Genomic DNA, 23,920 nt, shown 5'->3' with positions numbered 1-23,920 from the left:
ACACAAACCCAGTGTAAGCAGATAGTCTCGGAGGGAGTGGGCCGGTTACACTGTGTTTATGATGGAGATGTGTTGACTCACGCTGTGGCAAAAATAAACCTGTCCATGCCGGAGTCATTAATCCCACTTCTGGACAGAGTTACGGCTTAATTAAACACCACTTACCATCAATAAACCATTAATCTAGTGTTGAGTTGTGACTAGTATTAGAACCTGGCATTTATTTCTGGCAACACATATAAAAATGTGTTAAAAAAACGGAAACATATTGTTAATAAAGCTAATTTCTGCAAGCTAATTTAATAAAGGACAGTAAAGGATAGTACTATGTTAGCACTAAGATAAAAGCACTGTAAACCCAGATGCATGCAGTTAGTTATGTTATAATAATATAGTCTTGCCACAAGAGGGCATTAAAATTTTTCCCTCACTGCTCTATAAACAGGATTTCAGTGGCTACTTTTGGGTAGTTGACAGTGTTCCTCTTGATGAGAGATCGATAATTGCTAGACATGTTGACAGACTTTTAGAAGGGGTTTTAAAAGATTACATGCTATCTAGATTGTCAGTTAATCAGCCAGGCACTGTTGCCTTTGTTTGCCATGGTATTGTGAACAAGAACCCTGGAATGCTACAGACTGGAACTATATATTTATATAATTTAGCAATTAAATGCAAGAAAAGAAACTACAAACACTACCCAATAATAAACTGTAGCTCATACCTCACAACAACTTCAAGGATTTAAGGAGACTTTATTGTAATTTTAATCACATGTGGTACATGAGGTGGAACGAAATTGTCATCATATAACATTGTATAATAAGTAGTGAGTGTTCCTCTTGATGAGAGATTGCTGACTGATATGATATGCCTTAAAAACATATATGTCTTATTAATTTGTTGCTACATTTTAGTTCAAAAATACAAATACCACCCAATAAAAGCTGCGGCTCATGCCTCACACAACTTGTTTTCTTTGTTTTTGTTATTTCAGCCATTTCTCATTTTCTGTAAATAAATGCTCTAAATAACTATATTTTTATTTGGAATTTGGGAGAAATGTTGTCTGTAGTTTATAGAATAAAACAACAATGTTCATTTTACTCAAACATAAACCTATAAATAGATAAATCAGAGAAACTGATTCAGAAACTGAAGTGCTCTCTTTTTTTTCCAGAGTTGCATGTGTGTTTGAATGTGTGTTTGTGTCTGTGTGTATCTATGTGTGTTAGAGTGTGTGTATATGTGTGTTAGAGTGTGTGTGTTTAGTGATGGAGCTCGTGCTGACGCATCGCACCCCAACCCCCTTTAACCTTTCCCCTATTTCCCCTCTTTAAGGCCGTGCACTGTATGGATGGAGACTGGAATGCGGGCTCTGATTGGCTGGGCGGTAGGGAGACTCGGCGGTGGCGCGCAGGCGGCGCTGTGATTGGCTGAGCTGCGGGGTGGGCGGGGCTGTGAGTGGAGGCGCAGGTTGAAGCGGTGTGTTTACTGATAGCGGAGCGGCACACAGCGCGGAGCGGCGCGCGGAGCAAACCGGAGCCGGTGAGTGAGAAACCCGAGCAGCGCTGCTGCAGTTAAACTGATTTACAGCGCGATAAACTGCACTTCACACCGCGATACCACCTTAACACAGCCCTGCACACTCTCACACTGTTTATACAGCGCTAGTTCAGAGCCCTGCTAGTGCGCATGCGCGATACTTCCACTGTTTATACAGGGATTAAGCGTTTATTTATTTTTTTGTATTTATTGTATAGCTCATACATTATTATTTAATGTTTTATTGATTTCAAATTAATTAAAATGTACAAGAAATAAACAAAACATATTGTAAGCAATAATATTGCCAAATTTTTACATAAATACTGAAATGTGAAAATTGTATTATTATGTTTGGGTACAGTTTTTTTTTGACATTTGTAGCAAAAAGAAACATTTATACAGCTCTCATTGCCCATTTAATAATCAGATTATATCGGTCCACTATCATTTATTTTAGTTCAGTCCTGGGTAGATGGAGTGCATTATTAGAATCATATTATTATTATCATGCCATACCATATTATATCATATTTTGTATCCAATAATATTAACAAATACACTTTTAATATTCATTTTTTTGCAGTTGTAGTGTGTTGTAATTATTATTTAGCTGGCCGGGCTCCTACAATTGGCCAACAGTTTGCAGTGCTACTATACAATCCATTGTTTTATTTTATTATTGTTTTATTTAACCTGATCATTTAAATTAGAGGCTTTAAAGTTATGAACAGTCTGTGTAAGAACCAATTAGCTAAATAAAAGTTTCTTTTTTTTTTTTTTTTTTTTTTTTTACAGCTGATTAAAAGCTAAACTGCACGGCATAGAAACATTACAATTCTTTCTAAAGCTATATCAGGGCGTCTCTGTAAGATAAATTGATACAGTACTAGTCAAAAGTTTAGAAACACATTAAATTCAGTGGTTTTTGAACAAATTTACACACACAAACACTTAGTTTACAATGTGCAAAAAAGTGCGAGAAATATAAGTAATTAACTCTTGATGAGTTCAGCACAGCTGTTAACTGAAAGCCTGAATTTCAGGTGACTCTACCTCATAAAGCTGACTGAGAAAATGCAGCAGAGATGTGTAAAACTGATAATCTAAACAAGAGGAGATACTTTATAGAATCTAAAATATAAAACATATTCTTTTTAAAAACTTTAAACATAAACTTTAGCAACAAATAATGAAATACCACAGAAATAAAGGTGTGTTGAATACATGTATTTATTTATTTGTTTATTTGTTTTACAGAAGTCAATGGTTACACACTGAAGGCTGCTGAAGAAGAAGAGAAGAGAAGCTGAGAAATATGAAAGTGATGAAAGGCTGTGATTGGCTCACGTCTCTCAGGTTACCGAGATGGGCAAACTGTGCACTTTAACAAGCAACTTAATGAAACTACTCGAACACTGCAGGTAACTGAACCACTTCAGCCTTATCGCTCCTGCAGACCTGTACCAGGAGCCTCTGGGAATCTGGGACTCATCGCACAGATGGTGTAGAGTTAAATTGCAGCGGAAAAGCAGCTGATAAGCTCTTAATTATATTACAGTGTATTATATTATATTATATTATATTATACAGTCTTTATTGACCTTCTCTCAGGAGCTGTAATGAATGGTGGAAAGCTTAACACCACATCAACCACTCTCCTGCTAATCACCTGCTGCTAGCAGCTAATGCCCACAAGCTAACATACACCTAGCTACATACCACTATGCCAACCATGACTGGGCCCCCGCTAATCAACTACCCACCCAACGCCGCCGCCGCGGCGTTCATCACCCCAACCTCTATGCCCTCTTTACCGTGGAGCAGCCCTGGACACGCGAGGCCCCACCGGGCCCTGTGGCCCCCTCTGGACTTCACCCTGGGGGCGCTGTCCTGCTGCGGGGCCTGTGTGTTCACCAACCCCCTGGAGGTAGTGAAGACCCGTCTGCAGCTGCAGGGGGAGCTGCGGGCGCCGGGCTCGTACCAGCGGCATTACCGCGGCGTGCTGCAGGCCCTGTGGGTGGTGGGCCGGACCGACGGCCTGCGGGGGCTGCAGAAGGGTCTGACGGCCGGCCTGATCTACCAGGCCCTGATGAACGGAGTCCGGCTCGGGTTCTACTCCTACACTGAAGCCGCGGGACTGACGGACGCCCCGGGGGGGAGTTTAGTGGCGGGAGCTGCAGCCGGGGCCCTGGGGGCCTTCATCGCCTCACCTGCTTACCTGGTAAGACTGCATACTTCACAGCAGACAAAAGGAAGTGTTTGTGAGAGTTTGTGACAACTTCAGTTTCTGAATCAGTTGCTCTGATTTAGCTATTTATAGATTTATTTTTGAGTAAAATGAACATTGTTGTTTTATTCTATAAACTACAGACAACATTTCTCCCAAATTCCAAATCAAAATATTGTAATTTAGAGCATTTATTTGCAGGAAATGAGAAATGACTGAAATAATAACAAAAAAAAGAGATCCAGAGCTTTCAGACCTCAAATAATGCAAAGAAAACAAGTTCATATTCATTTTTAAGAGTTTTAAGAGTTCAGAAATCAATATTTGGTGGAATAATCCTGGTTTTTAATCACAGTTTTTTTTCATGCATCTTGGCATCATGTTCTCCTCCACCAGTCTTACACACTGCTTTTGAATAACTTTATGCTGCTTTACTCCTGTTGCAAAAAATGAAGCAGTTCAGTTTGGTGGTTTGATGGCTTGTGATCATCCATCTTCCTCTTGATTATATTCCAGAGGTTTTTAATTTGGTAAAATCAAAGAAAATCAAAATTTTTAAGCGGTCTCTTTTTTCCAGAGCTGTATAGCGGTATTAAGAAGTCTCTGGTACAGTGGGGGTTTTAAACACTGATGATATCCTCAATATGTTTAAAAAATATTGCATATTGTTAATAAGTAAATTGATTACAATACAATAAAATATCGCCGTATTGCCCACTTCTATTGAGGAACATTATGAATTGTGACCTCACATCAGTTCATTTTGATGATTTTGCAAGGAAACCATTCAGATCTTCATTAAAACCTTTATACAGGCTTGGAAACACATTACTAGTCTTCCTAATAATAATCCTCCAGATTCTTTCCACGCTCTGCAGACTGATCAGCACTCGGGCTGAGGATATTTCCGTGGTTCTGAGACGTGTGCGGTCGTGACTTTGAGGACGTGAGCGTAGCTGAAATGCTTGAGACCAAAGGTGCCTCGTTTCTTCCAGTTATAAATGACTCATCAGCACGCTGAGACCGTGCAGACCGGGGCCGGGGATGAACTCTATCCCGCTGCCGGCTAACGTCAGTTCAGAACTGGGCCAAAGTTGCAGTGCATGTGAAGCACAACTATTTTCCATTTAAGCCTGAGCTGCTGTCACACACTGCATTCTTCACCCTCGTGCTTAGTGGGGTTTAGCTGGTCTTGTTCAGCACGTTCAACTTGTTAGAAATCCATCTGCAGCAGAGCTAAAACAACACTAAGCAATCGAAGCTGATGTAGAGTTATAGAGAGTGAAAGCAGGCATTAGACTGTTTAAACTGCTGCAGACAAACTTAAAGACAAAGATGCTTTTCTCTCTTCTCTCTCTGTCCTTCTATCATTTTCTCTCTGTTTCTGACAGTCTTTCACTCCTCTTCTTTCACTGCTCATCGTCCTACTTGTCTCTCTTTTCTTTGCACTTCTCTCTCTTTTTCTCTCTCTCTCTCTCACTTCTCATCCCATATAACTTTGTGTGAATCTCTCTCTCTCTCTCCTCTTTCTATTTTTTTCTTTCTTGCCATTTTCTCTCCATCTCCTTATGTTATCTCTCTGTCATGCTGTTCTTCCTTTGCCTCTCTCTCTCTCTCTCTGTTCTGTTACCTCATCTTTTCCCATCTTTCTCTTTCTTTTCTATATTTTTCTTCCTCTTTCTCCTTCTTTCTCTTCCTGTCTCTCTCTGTATTACTTTCTCTACTATTTTTCTTTTTTTCTCTTTAACCCTCATTTTTTCCCCCATCTCTTCTTTCTTCTTGTTCACTCTTTTCCTTTTATCTGTCTGTCTGTCTTTCTGTCTGTCTGTGTCTCTCTCTATCTCTCTCTCTCTCTCTCTCGCTCTCTTTTTCTATCTGTATCTGAGTGGAGTGTTGGTGAAGTGTGTGTAAATCATCACCAGCTCTTAAATAGAAGATGAAATTGCTGCTGGTTGGATTGAAATGACTAAAAACAAGAAGAAAATATAAAAAAGGAAGTCAGTGAAAAAAAAAGACAAAGATGCTAACACAGTCATGATCAAAAGTGTTGATAACCCTGAGTTTTATCCAGAAAATGAAGTATTGCAATTACACATTTTGTTATAGACATGTTTATTTCCTTTGTGTGTATTGAAACAACAAAAAAAACATGAAGAAAAAAGCCAAAATTTATATAATTTTTATGCAAAACTCACACCCTATTAAAATACCACTGAAATCAATCACTTTCTATAACCATCAACAAGCTTCTTACACCACTAACTAGAATTTTCACTACTCTTATTCTGCAAACCTCTCCAAGTCTTTCATATTTGAAGGGTGTCTTTAAGATCTCTCCACAGGTCTTCAATGGGATTTAGATCCAGACTCATTTTTGAACTTCGTTTGGGGTCATTGTCCTGCTGCAAGACCCATGAAGCCTAGAACTCAAACCCAGCTTTATATCACTATATAGGCCCTACATTTCGACCCAAAATCTTTTGGAAATCTCAAGATTTCATGATACCTTTCATACAGTCCAGGAACCCAGTGCCAGAGGCAGCAACACAACCTCAACCATCTTTGAACCTCCAGCATATTTGGCTGTAGGTTCTTTGTTCTTTCCTTTGTAGACCTCTTTCTGTTTTCAGTAGAATGTAGAATGATGTTCTTTACTAAAAGCTCTATCATGGTCTTATCTGTCCACAAGACGTTTTCCTAGAAGGATTTTGGCTTACTCACATTTCATTCTAAAGTTGCGGATAGTTGGAGCTGACACTGATGCACCCTGAGCCTGCAGGACAAATTGAATTTCTTTGGAACTTGATTGGGGCTCCATATCCACCATCCAGACTAATTTGTGTTGCAGCCTTTTTATGAGATTTTCTTTTCTGTCCAACTTCTCTCCTTTTTAATTTGGTTTTAGGTGTGTAGTTACCTGTGAACTAATTTGATAACTTAGCTTTTATATGGGTCTGCTGCCATTGCTTTTAATTTTATTCAAATGTCGGCGGATATTTCGCACTGACGCTGATGCACCCTGAGCCTGCAGGACAGCTTGAATATCCTGCGTTGCAGCCTTTCATTAGGTGAGTTTAAATGAGCATCACATGCTTGAAATAAAGTAATTCACCCACAATTTTGAGGTGCCAATACTGTAATTTTGTTCAGACATTTTTTCTAGTTTTGCATTAAATTATAATATAATTTAGGCTATTTTTTCCCTTTGTTTTTTGTGTTGTTCCAATGCACGCGAATGAAATAAACATGTGTATTACAAAACATACAAAATATTGTAATTGAAATAATTTTCTGAGACAAATGCTCCTGTATGTATCTGCACATGTTCTGCTACCCCCATGCACTCACTGCTGAAGCTGCTGCAGCTGCTGCTGTTGTTTTATCTTGTATTTACCGCATTTGGCTCTATGTTTTCCCGTACATCAATGGCTGCATCATCAGGTCTTCTGTAACTCAATACGCCTCATCGACTGTTTGGGTATAAGTGTGTATTCAGGTCACTATATATAGGCCCTCAGATCACCCCTCACCCCACTGCCGCTCTGAGCGAGTGCCTAGAGAGCAGAGCGACGGGGAAACAGCAGCTCGGTTACCAGGTGTAACATGTTTACCAGCAGTTACTAATGAATCTGTTAGCACTGAGTGAGTGACAGCGCTGACGGGCACTGATGGAGGTTTAATACTGTGAGCTGTGCGGTGTTTTTCAGAGCAGGAGGGGGAGGGGAGGTCACTGCACTGACCACACCTACCAAAACAATACAGCCAGTAAAACGGACCAGAGAAAAGGGTGAAAGGGGAAAAACATGCTTTTATAAACAGAGCACTGTTTAAAACAGCAGGACTTCAGAATCAGAGCAAATAAAGCAAAAGTTCACAGGGAATCTCACGATAAGATATATCTCCAGACAGTTCTCTATGATACTTTACAGCATCTGTGGTCCTAAAGAGGATGAAATACTCCTAAATAATCAGATACCAGGAATTATGCATTTATTTGTGTCAGTTTTACGCAATTTAACAACCAATATTTTTAATCGTAGGTTTATTAACCCTATTCATTTGATTATAGCGCCACCAGGTGGAGTAATGAAGCAGTAACTTTACTAAGTCTAATTTTGGAGAGGTTTAGGGAGTTAAGAGTGCCTGCGATTTCAGTAAAACGTATCACAATATCGATATATTATTCCACCCCTAGTCACAAATCAGACACGCTTTACCCAGTAAAACAATTAAAGGTCTCCTTCCGCTAAAATCTCTTTTTTCTTGTTGTTTGTGAAATACAGTAGGTCTCGCTGAGTTTATTATGCTGCAGCAGCTAGTAAAAGAAAATATTCAGGAAAACGAGTCGATCAGGAAAAGCACTGTGTCTACATCAACCTGGGAATTAGTATTCATGGCCCCGCCCACCTCGGCTCGAGACCGCCCACAGGCAGAGCTGAAGCCGGGCAGCGACGCCGTCTCGTCAGACAGGAGCTAGAATAACAGCACTAGGAACAGCATGCAGTTCATTCCGGTGTTATTTGTGCGAATAACACATCAGTGTTTATATACTTTACCCAGTAATTCAGAGCTCTTCAAGAGATCTTCAAGTGAGCTTTGTTTACAGTAGTTAAAAGTAAAAATCCACCCTGGGGTGGATTTTTACTTTCTGGACCTGGATTACCCACCTCTTTGTGTAACTATAGGTTTAAATAGGATCTCCGGTGGATTTGGTGTTTTACAGAGACTCTAAGACTAGGTCTGAACTGGCTGAACTGCTCTTAGCAGGGCATTATTACACATGTTGTAAAATAACATATGACATTGCGATGACTGTTATTAGTGCAAAAATGTCTTTATTTTTTTAAATGTTTCTAACTGTTGTCCGTCTCTCTGCCTCCTGGTTTTGCAGTGCTGTTAGCCAATCAGAGGTGATATGTTTGCATGTATTAATATTCATGAGCAATAGCTCCTCACCCACTCCTCCACCGGACTAAAGCAGTGTTATATCTGATCACCGGATCACAGCGTTGGAATTCAAGTAGATACAAGAGTTTACGAGATTGGGGAATTATGAATTTAAGTTGATACAAGTATTTACAAGATTGGAAAACTCTGAATTCTCAAATTAATACAATAGTTTACGAGAAGGGAAAACTTGAAATTCTCAAATTGATACAAAAGTTTACGAGATTGGAAAACTCGGAATTCTCAAATTGATACAAGAGAAACTTGGAAACTTTTGATTTCATGAGTTTATGAGATGTGATGTATACTGCCACTTTTTACCTTTTTCTATATATTTTTAAACACTACTTTTAAATATTTTTGTTCATGATTAGATTTAAAATGCTTAGTTCACTAATATTCATTCATTTTGTTTGATATTTCCTGAAGTTATCAGTTAACCGTCTAGTATAAAAAACCTTCTGATGACAACTGCAGAAATTAGTTGGATTTTTGTTTTTAAACTAGTAAATTAAATTAAATTTTATGCAGACTATCTCTACTTTATATGCACAACTGATGTATTAATAATTATACATTTTACTTTAATGCAATTCAGTGTACGTTTCTAAAACCCGGAGCTGTAGCTGTGTGTTTGTAAAGGTCTGAAAGCTGATGGTTGTGTCTGGAGTGTACAGATGGGTTATTGTTGTGGAGCTGAGTGAGGTGATGTTCTCGTGTTACGCTCTTCATTCCAGTGGAGAAAGAGAGAGAGAGAGAGTGTGTTTGTTCAGACGGAGATGGAGATCTCTTCAGGGGAAAGTAAAGCTCTCGACAGGGTGAATAAAGGTGTTTTTGTTTTCTCTCCAGGTAAAAACTCACCTGCAGGCGCAGACGGTAGCGGCCATCGCTGTGGGTCACCAACACAACCACCAGGTCAGCAACTGTCTTCAGAACTCAAATATCTAAACTTAACCTTACACTACCATTCATTTCGAATTTCGAAACTGCTACTTCCCCGGAGCTACAGCAGCCAGAGTCGGAGAGAGTGCAATTGGCTATACTTTCTCTGGGTGGGTAGGTGGCGCTCTCTCCTCACTTTTATTGTAATGCTTGATTACACTTGGTTTGCATGACTGGGGCTGTATTGGAGTACAACAACACGTTCAACACGCTTGGAGGAGAACACTAACTGCTTATTTTACTATATTTGCTAACTCACGCACTGGCTAGTATCGCCAAATTGAGTGACGGGGGAGAGGGAGGGGCATCTTACCTATCCAGAGAGAGAGAGAAAAAAAAACATTAGGCTTTCTGGGACAACTAGGCAAAGACGTATGGCTGGGGCATCACTGGGGCTCAAACCTGTTCTCGAAATTCTATATAAAGCTAAATAAAATGCATAAAAAAATCACAATCACACAATCTTACATGTCTAATAATTCATTCCTTCTTTTAATTTTTTTTAATGTATTTTCTTAAGTAACCATGTATTTATCTAATATATAAAACCTTCTGATGAACGCTGCATAAATTAGTGGGGGAAAAACGAGCAAATTACATTTTATGCAGACTACCTCTACTTTAAATGCAGAACTGATTAATTATTATACATTTTACTTTAAAAATGATTTTATTTAAAATAATTTGTATATAACATCTCATTAACATGTGAATTAGTGCATAAAAACACAATCTTACATATCTAATAATTCAGTTTTACTAATTTTATTAGTGAAAGCACTCTTTATTAGTATTTCAAACATTGAAACTGGTGTATGTACAGTATTACCTCTCTAAAAAATGGTATGACGCGTTCGTCATTCATGGCATGTATATGTGATTTTCCACATCAGCCTCCTTGACACACCTCCTGCAGGTCAGCAGCTGCAGCCAATCAGGATTCAGCAAATAGAGGTGTGCCAAACCAGATGACAAGCATAGGACCTTTAGACTGACAAACCTACACACACACACACACACACACACGTACAGTACTTACGCAATAACTGACTGGCCTTTGGTCAAACATCTCATCTTTTTATAACCAGCTTTTGGGGTTAATATCAGTTCAGCAGATCTGGAGCGTCTCATTAAAGCGATAGTTCTGTAATGGATGTTTCCTCATGTATTTTTACACAGGAATTTAAAGCATGGGTTCAGCCAGAACGTAAAAAGCATAGTTTCATAAATCATAAATCAGCTTAGAGTGTTAGTCTCATTCAATATTTTAATTTTTATATTTTTATACATAGTAAATGAATAGTGAAGTGATCTATCAGATTATGAAGAAACACATAAGGAATAATGTAGTAACTTAAAAACAGTGTTAAATAAACCAAAATAGTCTATGAAGAAGCATTTAGATACTCTTATCTAGGGAGCTGCTAACTTTCCCAACTCTCGCTCTTTCTTTCCCATGGCGGTCCTGATGAGTGCCAATTTCATCATAATGTTTAATTCTTGCAATAATCTGGATTAGAACATTACTCAAATATTCACTGTATACCTGTAACTCTACCTCTTCACTACTTTACTTTAACTGATGCTCTCAAACTTTAACATTAAGAGACAAGAAATTCAAGTAATTAACTCTTGATGAGTTCAGCACAGCTGTTAACTGAAAGCCTGAATTCCAGGTGACTCCACCTCATAAAACTGACTGAGAAAATCCAGCAGAGCATTTACAAAAACAGGAATTGAAATGACAAAGACAATGACTAAATACCTACATTTAATAATTGAATAAAATAATAAAATAACACTAGTTAAAATATAGAAATAGAAAAAAATAAAAATAGAATTAGAATACAAAAAATATTATTATTATAAAACTTGGTTTAATTCATACGAAATTAAGATAAAAGAGATAAGATTAATACAACAAAACAAAACAAAAAAGTTAAAATTAAGCTAAAACTAACTTTTACATAATACAATAAAAAAATGCAAGATCATCTAGGCCAGGATACACTGCATGCCTTTAGCTAAATTAGTAAAGCCAATGGTTCTGAATTAAATCGTATTTATTACTATTATTATTTTTATTATTATTTTTTGGAACAGTTCATGCTATCATTTAAACGACACATTTCAGCTCATAAAGAAGAACTAAGCCCATTTTAATAATAAAAAAAAGGCCTGAGTATGCAGATGAGTGTGAACTGTTATCAGACCTTCGTTAGTGTTCTCCTGCTGAGCTCATCATTGCAGTATCTGAGCTGAGGGTCAGAAACTGTGCTTCCTCTCGTCTGTTCTGTTAATAATTCATTATTATACAGTCTTGACCGCATGACCTCGACGTAAAGCAGTGTCTCGAATCCTGTAAAAATGCTGAGTAATCTCAAATAGACTTGTTATCTAGAAACGTGGACCGACTTGCAGATAAAGTTTAGGTGCAGTTAGCATTATGCTAAGCATGCTTCTGTAGCTTGTTAGCTTGATTAGCGTTGTAGCTCCAGTGCCTAAAGAAGGAAAATTTTTTAATGTTTAAAATATCAACTCAGCTTTTTACTCTTTAAGTAAAAGTGTAAAAGTACTGGTTTTAAAAACTACTTAAAGTATAAAAGTAATGTAAGGAGAAAAAAAGCCATAATGACTATAATGTTCTATTGTAAATATATTAACCCTTTCAGACCTGAATTGTATTCCAGTGATTGGAAAATAAAAATATGCTGTTTTTTAATGTCCTGTTATTTTAATATAAACTCAATATAAAAATGAAATTCCAATAACTTAAATATTTAATTGCTTGTTAATGTCCATTGCATTGTTTAGCATTTTTATTGTATGTTTAATATCCTCCTGAGACCCAGACTTGTGCATTTTTAATTTGTCCTATTATGTTTTAGGATTAGTAGGACCTAACAAGTATAAAAACTAAACTTTGACTGTATAAAAGAAGTTATTTTAGCAAAAAAAAAAAGAACAAAAAAAAACAGTGGTTTATTTAACATGTAAAAATTGTCCTTTCCATTTGAGTTCAGAAGGATCCAATCAGTCCAAAAACAACAAAAAATGCTTTCTACAAAGTAAAAAAGCTAGTATAGAATTAAATACAAATCTTTACGTGCCCCATGTTAATGTCTGGACTGGCTGTAGAAACCTTTGACTGGGATTCCTGTCGTCATGTGACCAATAGATGGGAGGAGCAGTGTCTTCATATGAGGCCAAAAATGAAGTGTCAAGGAGCAGAAATTTAATGTCCACGTTTGAGGACGCAGGGTCTCAGAAGGATATTGACCTTTTAATTTCACAAATCACCTCTAAACAGTTAATTAACATTATATCAAGTATTCTAAACCACATAAAATTAGTGAAAATTAGCTCTAATGCTGCTATGCCTTAATGTCCAAGTTGCTTTGTTTTCCAGTGCAGTGGGTGGGGCTAAGCAACTGTTTCATTGGCTGGCGAACCTTTTAATTGGGTGGTTCGTGGTCTATTCTGATGGAAAACAGGTCTTAATTACTGTTATATGCAAACAAACAAGCTGTTTTTATTAAAATGTAAGGAGTAGAAAGTTCAGATAATTGTGTGAAAATGTAAAAATAATTATTCCAGTAAGTAACGTAAGAAAGTATTTATGTTAAGTTACTTGATCTCTAAGATTGTGAGGGTCCTCGTAAGTCGTATGTCGTTCTTGTGTCTAAAAAGATCCTTTTATATAAAACTCTGCTGCTTCAGGCTTTGGGTTTTACCTTTTAAGGGCATCTTTCCTCCAGCAGATGCCTGGAGAACAGCTATTTTTGACTCTGTCATTTAATCTGCTCATATTTATGGAAAGCTATGATGTAACTTTGATTTAAAACCAAGAAATGTTTAAAGCGACAGCTCTTTAATATCCTGCTAGTCTTAATGTTTGCTCCACTGTGCGTTTTAAGCTCATAATTGCATTCACACTGTAATAATAATGGTATTGTTTGTATTACAGGTCAGTGCAGGGTGTGCTTTAATTCTCTTTTACTGCTTTTTTTACGATGATAAACAAGAGACTATATTTACTAAACTTTTATTTGATAATATTTGATCAAGAAAGAGGCAAAATCCCGCAGCGCTCCTGTGTCTTCAGCACTGAGCGGCACTTTAGGGACCGTAGGAAAAATACTTGACAAAATGAGTAATGAATAAATAAAACTTTCTCACAATGCGACCTTCATTATTCATTATTCATTTTGTCCGGTATTTTTTCTACGGTCCCTAAAGTGCTGCTCAGTGCTGAAGACACAGGAGCGCAACAGGATTTTGCCTCTTTCTTGATCAAATATAATCTAATAAAACATAAGTTTAATAAAATAAAAGCAAAAAAGGTAAAAAAAAGGAATAAAGAATCGCAATAATGGATGGTTATTCCTGTATTTGTCCCTTTCAGGGTGTTTCCAGTGCCTTTGCCACCATATACAGGAGAGAGGGGCTGATGGGATTGTGGAGGGGGGTGAACGGAGCCGTGCCCAGGGTGATGGTGGGCTCAGCCGCTCAGCTGGCCACTTTCAGCTCAGCCAAAGAGTGGGTGGCACATGTACAGGTGAGGGTGGATTGGCTCAGGTGGACAGTACACTGCATTAACTTACCTGTGCAAAGGATGAGCTGAGTTAACACAACCATAATTTAATTGTAATTACATAATTAATCACATAGTAAGTTTCATAATCACTGTTTCAATCAATGTATAACACACAGAGTGATCAATTTTAAGCGTTTATTTCTTTTCTTTTCTTTTTCGTTGATGATTTTGGCTTTCAGCCAATGAAAACCCAAAAATCAGTGTCTCAGAAAATTTGAATATTATATAAGACTTATAAGATTAAACTCTGGAATATAATCAAGAGGAAGATGGATGATCACAAGCCATCAAACCACCAAACTGAACTGCTTGAATTTTTGCACCAGGAGTAAAGCAGCATAAAGTTATCCAAAAGCAGTGTGTAAGACTGGTGGAGGAGAACATGATGCCAAGATGCATGAAAAAAAAACTGTGATTTAAAACCAACCAGGGTTATTTCACCAAATATTGATTTCTGAACTCTTAAAACTTTATGAATATGAACTTGTTTTCTTTGCATAATTAAAGGTCTAAAAGCTCTGCCATTTCTCATTTTCTGCAAATAAATGCTTTAACTGACAATATTTTTATTTGTAATTTGGGAGAAATGTTGTCTGTAGTTTATAGAATAAAACAAAAATGATCATTTTACTCAAACATAAACCTATAAATAGCAAAATCAGAGAAACTGATTCAGAAACTGAAGTGGTCTCTTCATTTTATACAGTGAAGTGGCAAAAAAATATTTACTCTGAACAGAAGGGAGAGGGTAAATATGCGTTGGGATAGAGTAAGCAGATTGTGTAAATGTGTAATATGTGATGTTTGAACTTGTGAAAGAAATAAACAGATTATACAAGAAAATTTAATCCAGCATTGTGACATTGCTTTTATCAGTGGTAATACGTGTTCCTTTTATTTGCAAAGATCTAAGTCTAAACATACCCGTTATAATAATATAACCCCCCTTTTCCCCCTTTTCCTCCAGTGGTTCAGTCCGGACAGCTGGCTGATCGCTCTGAACGCTGCTATGATCAGCGGCGTCGCCGTCGCAATCACCATGACCCCATTCGATGTGATCAGCACCAGACTTTACAACCAGCCTGTGGATGAGCTGAAGAGGGTAACACACACACACACACACACACACACACACACAATGATGTGTACACTTTAATCTGTCATCACGCACTTTGTTGCAACAGTGTGTGGTGTGTGTGTGTACACTCATTTTCTCTTTACAAGTTTCAGCCTGATTCTCTTCACACTCCCAATTTTTTTTATTTATTTTTGTTTTTTCGTTTTATTGTCTTTCCTTTTATATTATTCTGCTATTTAAATCCATATCCTGTCTCTTCACAATTTTCTACGTTTTCCTTTTTTTTTATTTCTTGTGTTTTCCTTAATTTTCTTCCCTTCTATTCCCTTTCTTCATCTTTTCTTCCTTATCCTTCAGTTCTATTACATTATTTTCCATTTTCTTTCCTTCCTTTGTGTTTCTTTCTTTCACCATCCCTTGTTATCTCTTCTATCTTCTCGTCTTTTACCTTCTTTGGTCTTTTCTTTCCTTTCTTTTATATTCCTTTCCTTGTCTTCCAATTCCTCTTGTTCCTTGTTATTTCTCTCCCTTCTCTTGTTTTATCTTCTATTCTATTCTATTTTGTTTCCTTTCGCTTCTATTTCTTCCCTTCTGTTTCAGTCCCTTTCTCTCGACTCTCTCTTTTTTAAGTAATAATAGATTTTTAATTTTAATTTTATCCCATTTTCTTCCCCAATTTGGGAGGCATATTGCCCCACAGACTCACTATATTACCCCCCTATATCACTAGCAATGATCCTAAAACTATATGTAAAGTGTAAAAGCATCACTGTGTAGCATCACAGCGCACTTAGAGAGAGGAAAGCACAGTGACCCAGATCTGATACAACAGCTAACAGAAGGCTGTGCTGATTAACATTACATTAGGAATGATGTGGGGAGAAAGAGCACCATCTACTGTATCTATCCAGAAATGGCCATGGCTATAACTATGCTCGCTCAGACTCCGGCTGCTGATGGAGAAGTAGCATAACCCGGAATTATATATTTTTCCCCCAATCTAACCTTATTATCTCCTCTCCTCTCCTCTCCTCTCTTCTCCTTTAGGGTCGCCTGTACTCTGGGTTTCTGGACTGCCTGGTGAAGGTGTGTGGTACGGAAGGTGTGCTGGGTCTGTATAAGGGAATGGGGCCGGTGTTCATCCGCTTGGCTCCTCACACGATGCTCAGCATGCTGCTGTGGGACTTAATGAGGCAAAAAGCACTGCAACACTACACAGTGTGAGGAGGAACGCCCCCCATCGCCACACTGCAGGAGACAGAACTCACTTCACTCTTTTAAAGAGTTATCAAGAGTTATTTACATGATTTATGTTTTTGGATCTGTGTGGAGTCCTGGAATCACGCACAAGGAAGACTGGGCCGGGTCCATTAGCTGTTCTGTGCTGTTCTGTGGAAGAAAAAGCACTGAGAACTTTCACTGCTGGAAATAATGTACAGGGTTTGGACAATGAAACTGAAACACCTGCCATCATTTTAGTGTGGGATTTTAGGTTTCATGGCTAAATTGGAGCAGCCTGGTGTTCAATTTTCATTAATTGCACATTGCACCAGTAAGAGCAGAGTGTGAAGGTTCAGTTAGCAGGGTAAGAGCACAGTTCTGCTCTAAATATTACAATGCACACTATAACATTATGGGGGACATACCAGAGTTCAAAAGAGGACAAATTGTTGGTGCACGTCTTGCTGGAGCATCTGTGACCAAGACAGCAAGTCTTTGTGATGCATCAAGAGCCACGGTATCCAGGGTAATGTCAGCATACCACCAAGAAGGACCAACCACATCCAACAGGATTAACTGTGGATGCTGTAAGAGGAAGCTGTCTGAAAGGGATGTTCGGGTGCTAACCCGGATTGTATCCGAAAAACATAAAACCACGGCTGATCAAATCACGCAGAATTCAATGTGCACCTCAACTCTCCTGTTTCCACCAGAACTGTCCGTCACCACAATCAATTATCGTGCTCTAAAACCAGGTGTTTCAGTTTCATTGTCCAACTCCTGTAACTTTTATAATGAAGTTCTAGCAATAACTTTATCCAGAATTGAATTTTGGAACAATACTTAGAACTCAGGATCTCCTAAGGTTGCATTGTGACCTTTTGCTACCACTGCTAAACATGGAACTCTTCCATAAAACACCTGTTATGTAGTAAGAAAGGCATTAAGTATTAGTGTCGGGATTCACAGGGGACCTCACGATACGATAATATCACAATACTCAATATATCGCAAGACCGTTCTCTACAATACTTGACAGCATCTGTGTTACTGAAGTAGATAAAATACTCGTAAATAAGCAAATTCTAGAAATTATTGATTTATTGGTGTTTCAGTTTCACAGAATTAACCCTATTCATTTGATTATAGCTCCACCAGGTGGAGTAATGAAGCAGTAACTTTAGTAAGTCTAATTGAGGAGGGGTGAGTTTTGGGTTTAGTGCGCCAATCATAAAATATTTTTTTTTATATTTGACGCCATGTAGTAATAATTTATCACAAACAAAAATGATGATACAATATATAGCAATATCGATATATTGTCAAACCTTTATCGAGTGCTACTGCTGCTGCAGAGGCTGAAAAGTTTTAGGTTTTATAGAAGAATTGACTCAGTGATGTTCTTGGAGGTTCTTATGAGGTTATGTGCATTTTTTTTGTAAACGTGGTTGACTTGATAGTATTTGTTCCTGGTTTCGGCTATAGCACTCGATCTGGACCAAGTCCAAATAGAGTTTAAAACATTATGTTATCTTCTTTTAATGATCTCATGTGCTTATCATTAATCTCTGGCAGCAACTTGGGGGTAAAACTGGACTATAGGAGTTTTGGCTCATCTCATCTGTGAACAGAGAAAAACTGCAAATTTACACAGCTAATTGCCTAACCCACTTATTAGGACTCCCTCTATCACTAGTGATGCCCACCATCACCAGGAGAGTAAAGACTAGCACACGCCTCCTCCGACACAGTCAGACTCCGCCTCTGTTTGAACTGGTGCTGATGCTTTAGCATTACCGAGTAGCATCACAGCGCTAACGCTCGGAGGAAAGCACAACGACTCGGTTCTGATACATCAGCTCACAGACGCAGCCTTGTGCTGATCCACATCACCCTAGGAGTGATGAGGGGAGAGAGAAGAGCTCCATCTGTTGTACCCACCCAGAGAGAGCAAGAACAATTGTGCTCTGCAATTGTGCTGATGGCAAGCTGCATGAACAGGATTCGAACCAGTGAGCTCCTGATCAATACTTTAATTTCATGGGTTAAATTAAATACATGAAACTGGTGAAACTGTGAATCCAGTGGAAATATCTGCTCTGCTTCTGGTACTTTAGGCTGCACTGAAAACTCAATGAAGGCAGTCTGAGACAGTGTGCACATGAATCCGGATATATTTAAAGGTTTTTAAGGTTTTTGTCTGCATTTTGGCCTTTTATCCACACAGAAACTGTGTTTTAGGTCTATGAAAATGAAGCTAAGACAAAAAAAACCTTAATTTCTTTGAATATCTGGGTCTGGGTGGAGGGTAGTAGTTGAATCCTGCACCACCTCAACTCTCTACTGCTCAGACTGAGAACATGGAGGACAGTTTTGTCTTCATTTCTATAGATTGGAAGGAAATAGAACCAAACTATCCTGTTTTTTTAGGGTCGTTTAATTTAAATCAGCAGTAATATGTGTGTTTTTGTGGTCTACTTTTGTCAAAAGAACTTGAAGGTTAAAGATAAGCTGTGTAGAGATGGGTAATCCAGCTTCGGACAGTAAAAACCCATCCCAGGGTTATGGTTTTTACTTCTTAGACCTGGAATACCCATCACTAGCTGTGTGTGTGTGTGTGTGTGCGTGCGTGTGTGTGCGTATGTGTGTGTGTGTGTGTGTGTGTCTGTGTGATGGAAAGTGAGGGGGATATCACTAAGCATATATTTATTTATGCAGGTGAAAGACACGTGGAGGCAAAATATGTGTTTTTTATGTTGTTTTTTTTTTTGCAGTGAAGCTACTGCTAACTGTAAAACTGTAGATTTAATGCATTTTTTATTTAATAATCCACTAAGAAAAAAAGATCTCCAGCAGAACGTTAACGTTTCTGATGAAGGTCACTAAATGCTGGATCCGCTGACTGCAGTATGAGATGAAGTGATGAAGAAAAGCTGATTTTTGTTAAAGCCTCGTATTTAAAAGTCCCCACACTGAACCTGAGGTTCCATATAATGATAATGATCTGACTGCCTTAACTGTATCAGTAACTTATATGAAGTATCAGTAGTCTTATATGAAGATGTAACAGAGTGATTTCCTTGTATTTTTTAACATATTAACCTAAATCTGAAAGAATTTAGTAATAATAAATAATGTTAATGACTTGAGTGTGTGTTTGTGTCCGAGTGTTTATCATTTTACTGGATTCAAGCAGCACAACTCAACACCCTCCACAAAAAAAATATTAATTAATTTTTTAATTGAATTAAATTATAATTAATAATTAAATTGAATTAAGGTCCTATACAAGAATTGTAAAATCTACAAATTAACTATTCAAAACAGTTTTCACACTGAACCTGATGAATGGTAAATAAATAAATACTGTAAATAATAATGTTGGCATTTGTTTGATTAAAAAATATATATATATTTTTTTTTATGTATGGAGACTTTGTTTCTTATATAAAAAAAATTGAATAGCCAGTTTCATATATGCCAATTATATGTTTTTAAAATATGTTTTTTTAAAATATATATTTAACCATTTATACACTACCTCGTAAAAAAAGTTTGGACCTGAATTTAACTAAGCAAATAAGTAAAAGCCTCCCATTGGATAATAATTACAGTTTCAGCTGCAACACGTTTAAGATTTAAGCATTTTTTAAAGAGTTTTTTTTTTTTTAAGAATTAACAATTATTATTATTATTATTATTATTAAAAATAGACAAGGAAAATAAATTACTAAAATACTTTAGAAATGTGTAATAATAAGAAATATATATAAAAAGGAATATATATATATATATTAGAGAGAGATTATAAATATATATTTAGTAGAGGGCCTGTGTCTGTATGCAGCAGCAGGTGGAGCCACTGAGTGCAGTAATGATTCTGCATGAGTATAATCCAGTCTGTACTCTACACCATCAGCTATTCCTCTCTATACTGAGGTTTAGATTTCCACTTCGGTTAAAGTGTTTTTATTATTGTTTATGGGAAAATAACTGTATCTTCCAGCTTATTCTGTTAAATATCATGTATACAGTTTTAATGTTTGTATCAGATTACTTTTACTAACACAATTGTATTATTACTGACAGTTTGAGGTGCAGTAAACCTGGTTAAAAAAAATCCACTTGTTGTGAAAAATTAGGAGGCATTATTCTTTTTTTGGGTTGCCGCTGTGGACACAATGCCGACATAGTACTATATAGAACCTACAAAGTGTTATAGTGCCAACATAGTACTACATAAAATGTACATAGTACAGTAGTGCCTAGTATTATACAGATCTACACAGGACAATACTGCATATTTAGTACTACATAGAACCTATACAGTGTATTTAGTACTGCACAGAACCTAAAGTACCATAGTGCCTGTGTAGTACTGCATAGAGCGTACATAGTGCATATGTATTGGTACATGGAACAAGCATTGTGTCATAATGCATATATAGTGCCTACATAGTACTAAATAGATCATACATAATGCCTACATAGTACTATATGAATACACAGAAGTACATAGAAACAATATATATATATATATATATATATATATATATATATATATATATATATATATATATATATATATATATATATATATTGTGTCTGTATAGTTCTGCATAACACATTCATTGTGCCATAATGCCTAAATAGTACTGTGTAAAACCAACATAGTACAGTATAGAACCAGCATAGTACCATAATGACTATATAGTGCTGTATAGAACCTACATAGTACCATAATGACTATATAGTGCTGTATAGAACCTACATAATATCATGACTATTTAATATTGCATAGAACCTATAGTGTCTACATAGTACTGCATAAGACCTACATAACACCATAGTGTGTACATAGTACCACAATGCCTATATAGTACTGCATAGTGTGTGTGTGTGTGTGAGTGTGTGTGAGAGTCTGTTGCTGAAGAATGGTTAAACAATGACTCATTGACATGCTATATTAAACTGGGCCTGTTTTCACAAACCGTGATACACACACACACACACACCAACTGGCACACACAGAAAGAATCAAAAGTGCTGACAAAAGACTTCAGCCTGATCTCTCTCTCTCTCTCTCTCTCTCTCTCTCTCTCTCTCTCTGTTTCTTTTCTGCGTTTTTGTGGCTTTCTGGCTGCAGTGATGCTGGGGAGGGGGCGGGGCTTGAACAAGGGGGGATGATGTCATCACTGGGCATGCTCGCTCCCGCAAGTGTGACATCACTGGAGCATTCCTTTCTACACACACACACACATTAACAACACAGACCCCTGTCTCAGCCCCTCCCCCTTTTCCTTCTTCTCCTCCTTTATCCTTCTTTCAACACCCCCTCACTCCTCTCTCTCTCTCTCTCTCTTCCTCTCTCTCTCTCTCTGTCTCTGTCTTCACTTTATCACTCTTTCTCTCTCTGTCTTTTTCTTATAGGTGGCCTCAGCCCTCCACCCCCCTTCATCTCCCCCATTTCCTCTGTGTGTGTGGGTGTGTGTGTGAGTGTGTGTGTGTTGGGGGCTATTTCCCGCCCCTCTCAAACCCAAACTGCTCCCAGACGGATCTGATCCCAGTCAGTCAGAGCCTCTCCTCTGTGTTTCTCTGTGTTACGGTATGAATTATTCTGTAAATAAAGTTCTGCAGGATGTTCTGTCATGAAATTTGTATTCAGGATGAATTATCTGTGTATTTTTTTCTAAATCACAAAGATCACCCAGAGGAATGACCTCCACACACACTGCAGATTCATACTGGAGTAAAATCACTTCACAATTATTACTGTGAAAGCTATACACACCCCAGATTTATAGTGTATTTAAACCACAGACAAGTTGCAGATTCATACTGGTTTAAAATCCCTCTAAAACGATTAATTTCATACCGGAAAACTACCCATACTACTGATTAATACTGGAACTAAAACCAGTCATTTATTTACTTAAAACCAATTATTACTTTAAACTCCCACATATTAAAGATTCATACTGGATTTCAAGACTTTCACTGTTATTACTGACAGACTGTAAACCCACACACTGTAGATTCATACTGGATTACAACCACTCCACAATAAATTGCTTTAAACTCCAACACAAGTAAACCATCACACACTGCAGATTCATACTGGATCACAAGACTTTCACTATTATTCCTGGCAGACTGTAATTCCCTACACACTGCAGATCCAAACTGGATCAGAAAACTTTTACATTTACTCTGGCAGACTGTAAACCCTTACACACTGCAGATTCATACTGGATCACAAGACTTTCATTATTATTCCTAAAATACTGTACACAATCACACACTGCAGATCTATACTGGATCACAAGACTTTCACCTTTTATTACTGTCAGACTGTAATTCCTCACACACTGCAGATTCATACTGGATTTCAAGACTTTCACTATTATTGCTAACAGACTGTAAACCCACACACTGTAGATTCATACTGGATAACAACCACTCCACAATTATTGCTTTAAACTCCAACACAAGTAAACCATCACACACTGCAGATTCATACTGGAGCACAAGACTTTCACTATTATTCCTGGCAGACTGTAATTCCCCACACACTGCAGATTCATACTGGATCACAAGACTTTCTCTAATATTCCTAAAACACTGTAAACCCTCACACACTGCAGATTCATACTGGCTTTTAAGACTTTCACTGTTATTGCTGAAAGACTGTAAACCCACACACACTGCAGATTCATACTGGATCACAAGACTTTCATTATTATTCTTGACAGACTGTAAATCCTCACACATTGCAGATTCATACTGGATTACAAGACTTTTACTATTATTCCTGACAGACTGTAATTCCTCACACACAGCATACAGAATTTTAAATCACTCCGCAGTTAAATAGTCAGGCAGACGAACTGTACAGACTGTAGAAAATTTGCAAACTGATGATTCATACCTGATTAAAACCACTCCACAGCTGTTACTGTAAAAATGACGCACACTACTGATTCATACTGGATTCAAAGACTTTCATTAGGGTTAGTGACAGACTGTAACTCCTTACACACTTTAGATTCATACTGGATTGAAAGACTCTTACTGTTATTGCTGTCAGGCTGTAACTCCTCACACTGCAAATTCATACTGGAATAAAATCACTCCACAGTTATTTCTGTAAATATCTGTAATGTTCTGCACACATTGAAGATACATACTGGATTAAAAAAACACTCCACAGGTATTGCTTTAATCTCCCACACAAGTAAACCATCACACAGTGAAGATTCATACTGGAGGAAAATCATCAACCAGTGTTTATATGAATAAGAAGGATCTCTAGCTGTTATGTATGTATGTGTTATATATGGTGTTATGTAGTGTATATACA

The 23,920-nt window shown here is 37.5% G+C and overlaps 1 protein-coding gene across 1 annotated transcript; it reads left to right on the top strand.

The window, feature by feature from the left end:
- The first annotated feature begins 1,356 nt into the window (after window positions 1-1,356).
- slc25a34 (solute carrier family 25 member 34) lies at window positions 1,357-19,295 on the top strand. Its single transcript, XM_022682529.2, has 6 exons — window positions 1,357-1,548; window positions 2,806-3,769; window positions 9,572-9,637; window positions 14,070-14,222; window positions 15,229-15,363; window positions 16,387-19,295. The coding sequence occupies exons 2-6, from the start codon at window positions 3,272-3,274 to the stop codon at window positions 16,561-16,563; spliced, it is 1,029 nt and encodes a 342-aa protein (XP_022538250.1). The 5' UTR covers window positions 1,357-1,548; window positions 2,806-3,271; the 3' UTR covers window positions 16,564-19,295.
- The last annotated feature ends 4,625 nt before the right edge of the window (window positions 19,296-23,920 follow it).

The sequence above is a fragment of the Astyanax mexicanus genome, chromosome 24 (assembly GCF_023375975.1).
Source record: "Astyanax mexicanus isolate ESR-SI-001 chromosome 24, AstMex3_surface, whole genome shotgun sequence".
Classification (NCBI taxonomy): domain Eukaryota; kingdom Metazoa; phylum Chordata; class Actinopteri; order Characiformes; family Acestrorhamphidae; genus Astyanax; species Astyanax mexicanus.
This window is presented reverse-complemented; position numbering and strand designations above follow the sequence as displayed.